The 15,056-nt window shown below is 31.3% G+C and overlaps 3 protein-coding genes and 1 long non-coding RNA gene across 6 annotated transcripts; 3 read left to right on the top strand and 1 right to left on the bottom strand.

Annotated features, from left to right (window-relative positions):
- The first annotated feature begins 1,308 nt into the window (after window positions 1–1,308).
- LOC107943247 (uncharacterized) lies at window positions 1,309–4,506 on the top strand. Its single transcript, XM_041114293.1, has 5 exons — window positions 1,309–1,906; window positions 2,009–2,988; window positions 3,365–3,781; window positions 3,861–4,102; window positions 4,186–4,506. The coding sequence occupies exons 1-5, from the start codon at window positions 1,737–1,739 to the stop codon at window positions 4,438–4,440; spliced, it is 2,064 nt and encodes a 687-aa protein (XP_040970227.1). The 5' UTR covers window positions 1,309–1,736; the 3' UTR covers window positions 4,441–4,506.
- A 1,589-nt stretch (window positions 4,507–6,095) lies between these two features.
- LOC121229594 (uncharacterized) lies at window positions 6,096–7,275 on the top strand. Its single transcript, XR_005927380.1, has 2 exons — window positions 6,096–6,748; window positions 7,012–7,275. It is a non-coding gene; the product is annotated as an uncharacterized lncRNA (long non-coding RNA).
- A 1,262-nt stretch (window positions 7,276–8,537) lies between these two features.
- LOC107943246 (60S ribosomal protein L34) lies at window positions 8,538–11,001 on the top strand. 3 transcript variants are annotated; one of them, XR_005927378.1, is made up of 5 exons: window positions 8,538–8,796; window positions 8,881–8,960; window positions 9,783–9,892; window positions 9,998–10,179; window positions 10,790–11,001. XR_005927378.1 is itself a non-coding variant. In XM_016876993.2 (4 exons), the coding sequence occupies exons 1-4, from the start codon at window positions 8,718–8,720 to the stop codon at window positions 10,089–10,091; spliced, it is 363 nt and encodes a 120-aa protein (XP_016732482.2). In that variant the 5' UTR covers window positions 8,538–8,717; the 3' UTR covers window positions 10,092–10,409. The 3 variants fall into 3 exon arrangements, 1 of the variants encoding a protein (XP_016732482.2); XR_005927379.1 differs by having other exon boundaries at window positions 10,643–11,001; XM_016876993.2 differs by lacking the exon at window positions 10,790–11,001 and having other exon boundaries at window positions 9,998–10,409.
- A 285-nt stretch (window positions 11,002–11,286) lies between these two features.
- On the bottom strand, window positions 11,287–13,730 carry LOC107887768 (putative NAC domain-containing protein 94). Its single transcript, XM_041114292.1, has 3 exons — window positions 12,356–13,730; window positions 11,979–12,253; window positions 11,287–11,889 (listed from the first exon to the last, which is right to left on the bottom strand). Exons 1-3 carry the CDS (start codon window positions 12,525–12,527, stop codon window positions 11,371–11,373), a joined length of 966 nt encoding a protein of 321 aa, XP_040970226.1. The 5' UTR covers window positions 12,528–13,730; the 3' UTR covers window positions 11,287–11,370.
- Window positions 13,731–15,056: the final 1,326 nt, after the last annotated feature.

Below are 15,056 nucleotides of genomic sequence, written 5' to 3'. Positions count from 1 at the left end.
CATCTAATTCCATAAGTAGCATGCCCACATATCTAATCAAATGTCTACTTTCTATGTTCTCACTTTAGCTGCTTTTCTTGCAATTTTCCATTCAATGAAAATTTCATCTTCACAATAAAAGGAGTGTTGTTAATGCTACATTTGAATTCCAAACTTTATATAATATATATAGGGTAATTGTTTAGGATACAAGTCACGTGCATCCTTTTTTTTTTAAATACAATTTAAAGGTACACGATAAAATTTAATCTATTTGTGAAATTAATTATTTTCATAACTAATGTAGCAAATAGTTATCATCATTTTGTATATTTTTGTATGATTAATATTTTAACGATTCAGCAATTGGATTTATCTATATAATTGTACTTGTTATGCATATAAATTTTTGAACCAATCTAATATCTCTATCATGTCGATTCAAAATATTGTAATTGAACGATTGAAAGTTTTTTTTTAGGTAAATTATATAGTTAGAAATTTTAAATTTATGTCAAATTTAACATGCATAATCTATATGAATGGACTATAAAATATAACAATAAGATTATTAAAATGTTAATTGTATAAAAAATTATAAAAAGATATAAATCCACCTTAATTTTACTTTTACACCCATATAAGTAATTCTCTTATTAAATATTTCAAAAGATAAATTAAAAGGACTTTGAAATTTTATGTCAACAAAAACAAATTATTTATCATTACATTACACCTGACAAATTCCAAAAGTATTTAATATAAAAAAATTGAGAATAAGGAAAAAAATGTTAGATTGGAATTCTAAACCCAATGAAATATCATTTTTATAATAATGGTTAAATGAATAAAGCCTACTATATTTTGCCAATACCCCTTTAGAGCAATACTTAAATTACTCCATTTGGCACCCAAAAACTAATATTGTCATCTTCTCTTCATATTGTAATAGTAAGAAAAGATGTGCTAAAATTTAAATTTATTATTGCATATATTCTTTAATAAATTATTATTATAATTCATAATTTTAACACTTAACTTGAGAAGGGATTGTATGAAATTGTGATACTACATCATCCTCATACTTTTTCAATAGAAGCATGACAAATCAAATTTTTTCTCTGATTGATAACATGAAATCATATTTTCATATAATAGTTTATCATTCTAGCAAATATTTCGCCTTAAAATATTCCTATTACTTGGTCAAAATATTTCTCCTAACTAATTTCAGCTTTCCAACCAAAATTTTCACATTCAACCCAAAAATAAAAATAAAAATAAAAAGAATAAATAAATAATGAAAGGCGTAAACATTCAATTTAACCCAATTATTTTTTGCTCTTCATACAAACACATTTTGCACACTAAAATACAGAGGCAACAAAACCGACCTTTCAACTAAAATCAAAATCTTCTCTCAAAAATCTCTCATATAACGGTCTTAAGAATTCCCAGGGCTTTAAGCAATCCAAAGATTAGATCAAAATAACACCTTGTAGTAGCTGACATGTTCTTTTCTTCCCTTTATTTTTTATTTTTTCTAATTCTCACTTAATTAGGTCAGATTTCAATCACTTTTGATCCTTCTTCAATTTCATCATGTTCATGGGGTTTATGTTTTATTAATAGGTGAAGTGTCTATTTTCGAATCCAAGTTTTCAAAGTTATAATTAGAGTTCCAAGGGACTTCTGATACTCTGTTTTTTTTTTTTGCTTCAACTTAAAAAAAAGAAAGAGATTGATGGTTTATATTGATGGGTACCCTGAATGATTTTATGATCAAAACCCATTTTAATTTCAAGAATATGAGTTCTTTTAACTTGTTTTTGTTTCAAAACCTGGTTCCTTTTGGTGGGTTTTTATTGATCTCCATCTCTGCCCTGTTTTCCTCTCTGTTTGCTATCTTCAGCAAAGCTTTGTCATGGTAAATCAATTTTTATTTCACTTTAGTTTTTTTAATGGAAATAATAGTTTCTTTCTTAAGTAATTCCTTCTATTTTTTTATATATATTTTTCATGGTGTCAGGATTCAAAGTGATGAGATTTCTAAGCTCAATAATTCGATTCCAATTGAAACAGAGCCAGAGGATGTCACAGAAGAGAAAACGAAGGAAACCAAACCTGTGGCAACTGAACCGAAGGTTAAAGACACTGAAATCATTGAAGAAGATGAATCTCCAAAATTCTTTTTCAAGTTTCAGTTTCAAACTCAGACTTTCGAAGAATTCAGCAAGAAATTTGAAGCAAAAGAGAAATATAACCTTGGCCTAGACTCAATTCCTTATACAAGCACGAACAAGTATGAGTTCAAGTCAGGGGATGATCTTAGTTGTATAATGGAGAAGCCTGAGGATTTAAGCTTTTGTGTGAAAGAAATATATGCTGATTCCAGCAATGGGTTCTTGTCAGAACAAGATTTCATGGAACAAAATTTGAAAGACGATTCATCAGAGAATGAAGTTGATACCCAACAAAGTAAACCAATTGTTTGCGAAAATATTCCAGGGAATCTTGAGTTTCTTTCAGAGAAGGACACTACTGTTCCAGAGACTGATATGGGTTCCATTACTTCAAGCCCTGAAAACCTGAGTGATTGTGAAGATTTTGAGGCTGATTCTTCAAGGATCATTGAAGATGAAGACACAATGGAAGAGCTTCAGAGCAAGAATAAGGATATACATGTTTTAGATAATTCAGAAAAGTCCAATTTAGAGAATCCATTAGCTTCAGATTCTGAGGATTCAACTGATTTGGAAACTTTATGGGAACATCAAGAACTGCTAGAACAGCTGAAAATGGAGCTGAAGAAGGTTAAAGCAACAGGCCTGCCAACCATCTTAGAAGAATCAGAATCCCCAAAGATAATGGATGATTTGAAGCCATGGAAAATTGATGAGAAGTTCCAATATGCAGATACAATGAGTGAACTTCACAAATTCTACAAGAGTTATAGAGAAAGGATGAGGAAATTCGACATCTTGAATTACCAGAAGATGTATGCAATAGGTCAGTCTTTATCTTTTCATTTCATTTCCTGCCTATCATTACAAAATTCAATGCTTAATCATGAATTATCTTCCCGTTTATCCTTTTTCATGTGAAGTGTTTTTATATTTAAACATAAATTTTGATTTGTTAATCATATGTCTTGCATGTTTGCATATTAATGTCGTGCCAACAGCTCATGTCTTAGGATATTAGCCTAGTTCCAACATCTCATTCAAGACACCAACCATCTATGAGAAAGCTTTACCTAACACTATGCTCCACAAAATCTTCTTCAAAGCGCTTTAAAAGTAATGTGAACAAAAGACAACTTGGAAAGCTGTTTTTCATGAAAAATCACTTTGAACAAAAGTCATGTTGCTTGACAATTTCATAGGGGTTCTTCATTCAAAGGATCCATTTCAATCAATTTCAACCCACAAATCATCTTCAGCTCCACCAATTACATCTCTCCTCCCTCAAAACCTTTGGCCAAGAAGGCGGAAAACATCGGATTCTGACCCCATGTCGAAGTTCATCAACGAACTCCACAGTGATCTGGAAATGGTGTACGTAGGGCAACTGTGCCTTTCTTGGGAAATACTTCATTGGCAATACGAGAAAGCCATTGGAATATGGGAATCGGATCCTTACTGCATGCGTCGATACAATGAAGTTGCCGGTGAATTTCAACAGTTCCAAGTTCTGATTCAAAGGTTCATAGAGAATGAACCCTTTGAAGGTCCAAGGGTACGAAACTACATCAAGAACCGATGTGTTCTACGAAATCTCCTTCAAGTTCCCGTCATCCGAGGTAAATATTTTGTTCTTCTTGCATGTTAATCAACCATAATTTCAATGAGTTACTAATGGAAGCTGTGATTGTGGTGTAGAGGATAGCTTGAAGGATAAAAGGAAAGGTAGAAGAAAAGGAAGAGATGAAGATGATAATGCAATTACAGCTGATGTGCTAGTGGAGATCATGGAGGAGGCAATAAGAATATTTTGGCGATTCCTTCGAGCTGATAAAGATGCGAACATTGTGAACCGTAAGATGAGGAAAGGTGCTCAAGTGGAACCTACAGAGCCTGATGAGCTTCAACTTCTAGCAACCGTTCAAACTAGTTTACAAAAGGTTAGTCTTTACTTGATTCAAGTATTAAGATACATGAATTCGAGTTACTTGAAGAAGTAACATGTTGGATGATGAAATTGCAGAAGGATAAGAAACTTAGAGAAATAGTAAGGAGTGGGAACTGCATATTAAGGAAATTGAAGAAGAATGAAGAGGAGAATTCGGATCAAGTGCTTCACTTCTTCTCTCAAGTGGATTTGAAATTAGTGGCAAGAGTTTTGAACATGTCTAATGTGACAAGAGACCAACTTTTATGGTGCCATTCCAAATTAAGCAAGATTAACTTTGTTAATAGGAAGATTAATGTTGAACCATCCTTTTTGCTTTTCCCATGTTGATATTTTTGAAATTAATACAGCATGTATATCTATTCCTCTCGCAATATACAACTACACTTTAAAATATAATCTAAACTAACCCATAAAACATATGAATAATCAAATATGTCGAAACCATTTTTTTTTGAAAAACAGGAATCAACTTTGTTTGAAAGCGAAGATTAAAACAGGAATCGCCACCGATCTTTATTAGGTGTGGTCGGATCACCTTTGTTTTAATAAAACATTTTAGTTTACTAAAACGGTGTTTTTGGTCTACGAAACTCGAGAGAATAGGTTCGGGAGTCGGTTACGTGCGAGGAAAGATTAGCACCCTCGTCACGCCCAAAATTGGTTAGTTGGTGTCCTAATGTCGAAAGTTGAAAATCGGGAATAGATTTAAAATGCGATCCTTTTTATTAACGTTGATTTTAAAAAATGCTTGAATTAGATCAAAATGATTGCTAAAGATTTTCTCGTCTCGAGATATCGGAGTATCACATCCCGTACGTTAGGACGCGATACCATGAACTCCCGAGCGCAAGTTTGTCTTTGATTTTCATTGGAATTCCATGTATTTTAAAACTCGAAAGGATATTTGGCCATTTAGGATCGACGAGAAAATCGAAACCCCGTAAGTTAGGGCACAATTACTCGATGTTCCAAAATGCGAAACATTGGCTTATTTTGAAAATTTTTGTTTTTGAACAATAGCAAGTACGATATTTAAACGACGTGCGTTATTTGTTTGGATTAAAACAAAATGATTTATTGAATAAATGTAACGAGGCTTGATTCATGAAGTGATGATATGAAATAAAAATATAGTAATGAGCCTAGGACAATGATACATGAACACAACATTATACGAATGAATAACGATAATACAAAAATACGAAATAAACGAATTAAAATACACACAATGGCAATAATCATACAACATTTAGATAATAACTTTGATAACTAAAGACCAATGAATTAAATAATAATTTTAAAAATAATATAAATAAATTAAAACAAAATAAATGAGTACAAAACATTTTAAAATGGCAATAACGAATTTGAAATAAATAATGTGAAAAAGGAAATCAATAACACGCTAAACGATAAAAATATATGTTTATACAAAAATTTAAGATAAATAGTATGTACATATATGTATAAAAGTGTGAAATGAATAATATAAAACAGCAAATAATAATAATAAAATATTTTGAAATAAATAAATAGAGTTTAAAATAAGATATGTAAAACAATTTAAAATAAGCAATAGATATATCAATTTTAAAAATAATAGATAAAAGTTAAGAATAAAAGGGAGATTTAAAGAAATAATATACAAAACAGTTTTTTTTTTAAAATAATATTTATAAAAACAATTTGAATTAAATTATATAGATAATATGTGAAAAGAATAAAAAAATATATAATATATATAAAATAGTTTAGAATACATAATATATATAAAAAAACAATTTAAAACAAATAATAATACAATTTTAAATAATCATTATATTAAAACAAGTTAAGATAAATAATGCACATAAATAATCTAACGTAAACATCATATAAAATATTTAAAATAACATATAATAAAATATTTTAAAATAAATAAATGAATTAAAAGGGCTTAGGACGTGATTGAAACTGAACCAGAATTCAGGGTATAAATTTGTAATAACCAAAATGAAACAAAGGGCCAAATCACAACAAGCTGAAAATGTAAAGGGCGAAATAGCAAATGCCCCAGACCCCTCCGTGCGCAACGTCTTATCCTAGGACCAAAATGAAATGATGCTAAAGTTTTAGGGTAAAATTAGAAGTCAAAGAAAATAAAATAGGGCTTAATCGAATGGCGCTACAAAAAGGAGGAACCAAAACTGAAAATAGCCCATTTGGGCCTTAAAAACAAGGGGATCCCTTTCTAACCGGGTCGGGTCGCGCACGGTTGGTCCAAAACGGTGTCGTTTTGGCACCTGGACCCCCACCCAAAAACGGCGCCTTTTGAATGTTGAATAAAAGACCCAAAATTTTTTAAAAAATTCATTTTAGCCTTCAACTTCAAAAAAAAATCTGAAAGAACTTTTAAACTCTCTCTCTCTCTTTTCTTTCTTCGGCCGATTGGGGCCACTGTCTGGCAGCCGCACCTCCACCGTGGACGGTGGTCGGAGAGGTGCAAAACGACCTCTTTAGCCCCCGTTTAAAATGTTTGAAGACTAAGCCTTCTCAACCCCAAAAAACGAAAGAGAAAGGCCTCTTCTCCCCCTTTTTGGAATCGACGACGACATGGAGAGGAGGACTCCGACGATGCGGCCACAGGGTAACTCTGGTGAGCCCTCTCCCTTCTCTTTTTTAATTTCGTATTTATAAAAAAAAAACTTAAGTTTAAATAATACGAAAATCACCTTAAAAGTTTAGATCTTTTGTTTTTCTATTCCAAAATTTTGGGAAAAAAACCCAGAAGAAAATACAAGTATGTTGATATGGCTTTTATAGCCAAATTACAAGATTTTTTATTTTTATTTTTTGTTTCTTTGTTATTTGTTTTCTCTGTTTGTCCTTTCTGCTTGCGTTTAGACATTCGTTTTGCAGGTGGTGTCAGACGCGTGAAGGAGGCGTGGTGGCGTGCGGCGACTGCACCTTGGGGACTAGGGTTTTGCTTGCTGTTTGGGCTTTAGGGCTTTATTCTTTGGGTCATTTGGATTTGGTTTTAATTTGGGCCATGTATTGGACTTTATTATTGTTTTATTAAAGTTTTTATTTTTTGTTGGCCATGCCAAAAATTAGCCTATTACAAAATAATTAATTGTTTCAAAAGATGACCAAGAAATATAAATTATTAAATATTTTAAAATATTAAATGGTAATATGATATAAATATTACACATGATAGTTTCATATGTGTTGAATATATTGTATTAATTACCGGTGAAATTTTATTACGTGCAATCAAGTTTGTTTTCTAATTATTTAGACATATTCCAAAATATTATATTAATTAATTATTTTATAATTTTTGTGATATGTATTTAACAAATTTTATATTCGTTGAATACATTATATTAGTATTTTTATTATGTTTAAATTACCACAAAGTGATTAAATTTAATAGTAACAACTGTAGTCACTACTGTCAGCTGTTGATATATTGGTTTTGACTAAAAAAAATTATAAGTTGAATAAAATAAAAATTGGATAACAAATAATAATATATCTACTATTCCCAACTTTTATAAGTTTTCATTTTAGGCATTGAAAAAACTTGCAAAACAACACTGTTGCTAATAATTATTTTCATTTTATTTACTATTATCAATTTGGAGTTAGACAATGTTATTATATATCCATTTTAATTACCACTTTAATATTTTGGTTATTTATTTTATTTATAGATATGTGTATTCATTTTCTTTCATTGAGAATTCTTTTTCCATATTTTTTATTTTAGTAAGGTTTTAAAGAGGCACATTATATCTACTAATGAACATTTAAGGAGAAGTGTTATGAATATTTTATTATTAAGTGGATGTTCATCAAGATCAAAATAAAATTTGAAATATTTTTGGACTTTAATAGCCATTATCAATAGAGTTTTATATCATGTATACTTCTTATGTTTACAAATAAAGATTTTGGAGAAGTATCGTAAATCATCTCTATTCATCAATAAAATTTATACTCTCTTTTTGCTCCCTTATTTATTGTTCTCTTACTTTCTTTGTTATTTATTTCATAACATTTTTATTGTTTTCTAATTTTCACATATTTTTATTTTTCAAAAATCATTTTAACATTTTTAATCAAAACACGTTTTCTTTGACTTATATTTACTAAAATAACCGGAATCTTAGTTTTTCTCAATACATGAAATTATCTAAGTTTCTAACAAATTAAAGAAAATAAAAAAAAATAAAATGAGTGGCAAAAATAGAATTTATTAAAGTTACTTGACTACTAAAATGAATCTACAATAATATTGCTTTATCCCAAATTCATGGAGGATGACCAAAATGAAAACGGTTATGTCTTGTTGCAAATATTTTTTTGTGTCCAAAATGAAAAGTTTTTAAAATTAAGTGACCAACTATACAATTTACTAACAATTCTGCATAATCTTAACCGTTGATAGAAAAACCTTAAAACATAATCGTACGATCTAGGGCTTCCTTCCTAAAGGATCCCTACTTATACATTGTCTTCTCTGGTACAAAACCCTTTGGTCTCCACTTTGTCTCTCTTAAGTCTTACCATAAAACAGAGCAGAGAAGGTAAAACCCAAAGTTTGAAAACCATCAAAAATGGTTCAAAGGCTCACTTACCGTACTCGCCATAGCTACGCTACCAAATCCAATCAACACCGTGTCGTTAAGACCCCTGGTAAGTCTGCAAGTTTAGAGATTGGTGCCGCATTTTTATGGTCTAATTTTTAATTGAAATTTATGTTGTTTTTTCCTTTTAAAGGTGGGAAATTGGTCTATCAGACAACTAAGAAAAGAGCAAGTGGGCCTAAGTGTCCTGTCACTGGCAAGAGAATTCAGGGTGTAAGTACTTCCTTTTCCTTTTGAATTTAAATTCAGATTTTTTTTGGGTTGAAATTTTGAGTTTATTGTTATTTTGATCCATGAGTATGATATTTAGGTATACTTTTGCTTACACAAAAATAGTACTTTCTCTTACACAAAAATAGTACTTTCTCTTTGTTTATATTCATGTTGCTGCTGTTGTTTGCCTAATGGATTTTAGGTTCCGAATTAAGCATAAATAAAAAATAAAAAATAAAAAATATTGGGATGGTTTTATATAATTGCTTAAGATCTAATGGAGTTAGTGATGCTGATGGTATGTATAGTTTGTCAAATGTAATGTACAGAGTTTAAACGTTTCAAATCCTAAAATAAGGAAATGTATTAATCAAATCATTTCGGAACTGGCAAGAACTTTGGATTGTTGGAAATTTAATGTGTTGTTGGTCGAGTGTGCTTTTCGTGCTTGTGGATGTAATGAAAGCTATAGCAGTATATCGCTGTAAATGTTTGCTTTAACATCATATCTTGATTGATATTGAAATCCCCAGATTGCATAATCATATATGATGGGATGGAACCCATTTTATCATACTTATATAAGATACTTCATCATAAGGATGTTTTCTGTATATGAGGGAACCCACTAGAGCATTTCACTTTGTATCCGTTTATTACGGTACTTCATCTGTATATTAAGTTGAAATGTAAAACCTTGTTGACCAAAATAGCATCGTGGGGTTGTTTCTTTAGATTCAATCAACTAGGGTCGTACTAAAGATTTAGGTTGTGAGGTTTTTGAGGGTGGTCTTATGGGTTACTTACATGGGTTCATTGCAGATTCCTCACTTGAGACCTGCTGAATACAAAAGGTCTAGATTGCCAAGGAACCGCCGGACTGTGAATCGTGCTTATGGTGGTGTTTTGTCCTGCAGTGCTGTTAGAGAGAGGTATAAATAGAAAGTAGTGCATTATTTATTTGCTGTTATATGATCATGGATGCTAGTTCTGGTGTTTGACGGTTCTCATTGATTCAAATCCGATTGTTTTCGAAGGATAATTCGAGCCTTCTTGGTGGAAGAGCAGAAAATTGTAAAGAAGGTTCTGAAGATCCAGAAGTCCAAGGAAAAGCAAGCTTCAAAGAGCTAAGAAATTAGATGTCGAATCATCATTTCAATTCTGATATGTGATCAGCAAGGCTTTGGAAAGTGCCACCAATGACTTCAGAAGATTAGAGGTTCTCTTTTTCTATTGGCAAATGGACTTCAATGTTTACAATGTTTTGATTAACGACAAATTTAGTCATTTTGGATTACGTTTTGATCATCGAATTTAAAAAAAATTATGGTATGATCGTTAATGTTATTAATTTGTTGTATTTTGATGATTGAGTCATTAATTGTCATTTACACATGACATGTTATATCATCATTTTAGACTTAATTTAATTAAGGTTAAATTGCATTAGTCCTACATTTCCTATTTACGAATTTCGTTCTTTAAACAAATTGAGACGCAAAGGAGATGAATAAGAAGAAAATTTTTATTTTTTATTTTACCAACATCAAGCGAACTAGATGATTAGTTATTGGTTAAAAAGGAAAATTAAAATTACTTCAATTTTCTTCTATTTCATCCATAAATCCATTTTCAGCTTCTTTGAACATCTACTTCATCTTCACTACTTATTTGCTTGGCAGCTGGACGGTATAGACGACCCACATTCTCTTCCACCTTAATCAATTGTCTCTCAGACACCTCATGCAACCCTTCCAATCTAATCAGTCTTCTATATCTGTCTCTGTGAGGAAGAGTGAGTTTCTTAAATTTGGGTTATCTTGGAACAGGTGGCAAACACTATTGGTGGGTCTCGTCAAGACTGTAGGGAGCATAGGAGAGAGTGAGTTTGGATGATAGTGGCAAGGATGAATCGGGAATGGGAAGCAAAGTCATGGTGGATGTAATTGTAACAATCTTGCTGGAAGCAGATGAAAGAGAAAATGTGTGACCAAACTCTTTGTATAATTTTAATATGAATTATAAGACCAAATTAAGTTTATTTGCTTTGCGTTCCCAAATATTTTGTTAAGAAATTTTTTTTTTCAAGAACTCAAAAAACAAGTATAGTATTTAGTTATGCAATTCAACTTAATATTATCATGTTATATCAGCTTGCGTTAACGATGAAGTAATTAAAATGTAACAAATTGATAATATTAATGACCATATCATAAATTTTAAAAATTTATGATCAAAATACAACTTAAAACAACAAATTAAGTAATTGATTCTATAATAATAAATAAATTCGCTACTTTTATAATGATAATATCTACTTTTATAATGATAATATAAGTATGTATATTTCAAAAATTTCTATATGTTGAGAAGAAAAGGAAGTGAAGAGTAAAATAACAAGCAAGTATATTTATGTAAAGTATTTGTCGGTTGAATATGTAGTGGACATCTCAGTTGGATATAGAGATGTATCCCATGGTAGATTAGGCTTCCATGAATCAAGCACATTTGGCGACAAGCTAAATGGAAATCCCATTAATGGAATACTCCCCCAATCCCCATCATCATTCCTCGTGCCTTCCATATCTTGGGGCAACCTGATTGAGAAGCCATTAAAAATCTGTTGTTTCCCCTTGAAATCTATACTCTTGGAGTTGTTCCTAACATCATCAGCGATCATTGTTGCATCTGGGCTCAATACCACGGAAGGAGTATCGACCGTGCACTGTAAAAACATGGAGTTATTGTGAAGGTCTCCGTTGGGAACAGGCAATGAAGAAGTTGTCCATTGTTGTGCATGTTGCACTTCATTGAAGTGATTGAAAGGGCCGTAATGGTGGGGTATATCAGATGGTATGGAAGTATAGGAAAGAGCTCTTTGAGCCATGCAATTGGTCTTTCTAAATATCTTACATATAGCCCACGAATCCTGTAACGAAAAACAACGCAAAAATTTCAGACAGTTCATAATCAAAGAACACAAACATTGGAGACAATTGAATGGATTAATATCATTACATTAGCAGAAAGGGTTTTGTCCGAGAGGGAAGGTAGTCGAAATTCATGCATCATCCAATCTGTTTTAATCCCTTTGGCTGCTCTTCCTCGATAAAACACAAGGGATTTCTTTAAACCAAGACATTTGGTGGCATCGGAAGAGTAAATAGGCCTATCGGTGCCAGTGGCCTTCCAAAATCCGCCTCTCGTTACCCTGTTAGGCCTTGCACTGTTCCTGTATTTACGGTCTCTAGGGCAGTAGAAATACCACTCTTTCTCGCCTGATGCTGCTAGCTCTAAATAAATCAAAACACCCTGTTATGTATTAGTATGGGTGTCAAACATTAATATTCTCAAGATTAGTGTAAAATAGTATAAAAAAGAAGAAAAGTACTCACTTGGAAGATCCCAGGGTTCATATTTGTAAATGTCAAGTTGGGTGATGAGTTGAATGGGTAAAGATTTCTGCTGAATCTTATTCTTGAGGTAAAACTCCACAAGCTCTTCATCTGTGGGATGAAACCGAAAACCAGGCAACATCACATCTTCAACCTTTTCAACATCATCCATGTTTCTTCTAGATTGAATGCAACTACTGAGGAAGATGACTTTGCTGAAAACTTGAGCTTAAACACTGGGTTTTAATGGAAACTCGAGTCAAATGTATTGAGAAATTAATTCAATTTTCCTTTCATTTTCAACACAATAAGATAATACAAAACTTGTTTCAATCCAATTTAATGATTTGAATCTGACCGCAATATCAACAATTCCTTTTTTTGAAGATCAAATTGTTTTCATGCACTCAATTTTAATTCATGGAAACCTTTTTGTTTTTTTTTTCTCCTGGAAAAAATCAGATACAAGACGACAAAGCAACCTTCTAGTATCATATACTAATTTTTTAACCTTAAAATTAGTCTTACTTCCTGAATTAAAAAAAAATTACTTTTAAGTAAATTTCGTGTATAATGACAATTCAGAAACTAAGACTTTTTCTTCTATTCAAATTAAATAGACTTAAATTAATTCATGTATCCAAATTAATCAAAAAAATTTAAGTAATTATCGTGAATACATGAAAATTTATTTAAAATAAGTTATTATAAAAAGAAAGAACATCACCTTGCAAGAGGATGAACTTTGATAGAAGCTTTAGGATAATTCTTTGTCTTTCTTTTTCTTTTTCTTTTTTTGGCCAAAAGAAGTTTCAGTCAGAAATTCTTGTAAACAAGAGTCAAAAAGTGAAAACTCAAGTCAAAAGAACAAACCATGACCTCTATCCTAGACCACAACTAGGAAAATTAACAATCACTAGGAGTTGGAAGCCTATCTTTGTCCAGGAGATGCACCAAGGGAGGTGGTGACCTGTCAAGCCAACCATCAATCACGTCTCCCTCTTATAGTGAGAAGCCACCCAATCTGCTACTCGATTTGCCTCTCGCTTAATATGTTTGGATTTTAACTTGTTGAATTTGGGAAATGAGCCCGTCCACCTAAAGAAGTATAGGCTTGAGCTTCCATCCACGTCTGGAGTTATGCTGAGTGCTCTTGGCAAACAATCTTCGAGTCAGATACAAGAATGATTTTACCATACTTCCTTTTTACAGCTAATTCAACACCTAATTTCACAGCTAAAGCTTTTATAACTTCAGGATAATCCGCAATTACCTTAGCTCCATCTCCATCAACCAACGAACCTTGGCCATTTCTAACCACTACTCCCAGTTATGCAGAACCAATCCCTGTGTCAAAAGCACCATTACAGTTCATTTTGAGCCACTGGTTTGATCCATCTCTTAGGCTCCGTTTGTTTGTCAGTAAAATATTTTTTGAAAAATGATTTTTGAAAAATGATTTACTTTTCTGGTGTTTGGATGAATCTGTGTAAGATATTTTATGATGTTTGACAGATTTTCTAAAATATTTTCTAGAAAGTTGTTTTAAATAAATATATAATAATACTCAATTGTTAATAAATTTATATTTTAAATTGTTTATTAATAAATTTATATTTTAAATTATTTTTACATATATTACAATGATTTATTTATAAATAAATCAAATTAAATATATAATAATACTCAATTATTAAACTAGAATATTAACCGTCATAAATTGAAAACAACCAAAGTCAAATAAATTATTTCTAATTGTGTGCTATAGAAAAATAAAAAAAAGATTAAATAATTATAAATTAGCTTCCAAACTACAATTAATACTAAAAATTAATAATATTATCCAAATGCATAGTTAGTAGTACACCACATGATAACAACAACATTGTTCAAGTGTATAACTAAATATTACACCACATTAAAAGTATCAATATCTTTAACATTGAGAAAATTTTTGAAACTAAATTTTTCTATGCTTCTTACTTTTAACTAAAAAAGCTTTGGTCTCGGATTCATGACTCACTAGTTAATCAAACATAGAAGACAGGAAGTCATCATCAAATCTTTCTACCTCCATCGACATCACTTCTTCGTAAAGATGTGGTGTTTTATCCGCAGTAAGTTATTCCAAAGCATTAGTAATTTTGCCAAGTTGTTTACCCACAAATTTAATTTGTTCATCAACGACACTTTCTTGAGCATTTTTTCTTTTATGTTTGGATGTGCCAGATGAAGATACTTTTGTTCTTACCTCTTCAGTCTCTTCATTGTCGCAGTCTATAGGCACTGAATCTTGGTCACCATCATCCAAATCTATGTCAGCAAATGTTCTGGCAAAACTCCCTATTGCCATATCTTTGCCAACAACTAAAGCCATTTCATCATAATGATCAATGCTTTTATTCAGAAATGGTTCATACTTCTTGTGTGCCTATTAGATATTATACACAATTAGAATAGCAAGTAAAAAACAATTGAAATATACTTAACATATACATACATATATTACCATCACTGCTACATCGTATGTCGCTCTATCACTTTCACCCCGAATTGTGCATATAATCTGCCACTGTTTTTTTACAGTCCTCAAATGATTTTCCACATGCTTCGCATCGCATTGGACTTGAAATCTTTCTGAAATAGCTTCGACAACTCGATTAATAGAAACTGTTTTGAAAGTATTAGAAGGCTTATTTCT

The sequence above is a fragment of the Gossypium hirsutum genome, chromosome A05, assembly GCF_007990345.1.
Source record: "Gossypium hirsutum isolate 1008001.06 chromosome A05, Gossypium_hirsutum_v2.1, whole genome shotgun sequence".
Taxonomy (NCBI): domain Eukaryota; kingdom Viridiplantae; phylum Streptophyta; class Magnoliopsida; order Malvales; family Malvaceae; genus Gossypium; species Gossypium hirsutum.
Note: the sequence above shows the minus strand (reverse complement) of the source record. Positions and strands in the feature narration are given on the sequence as shown.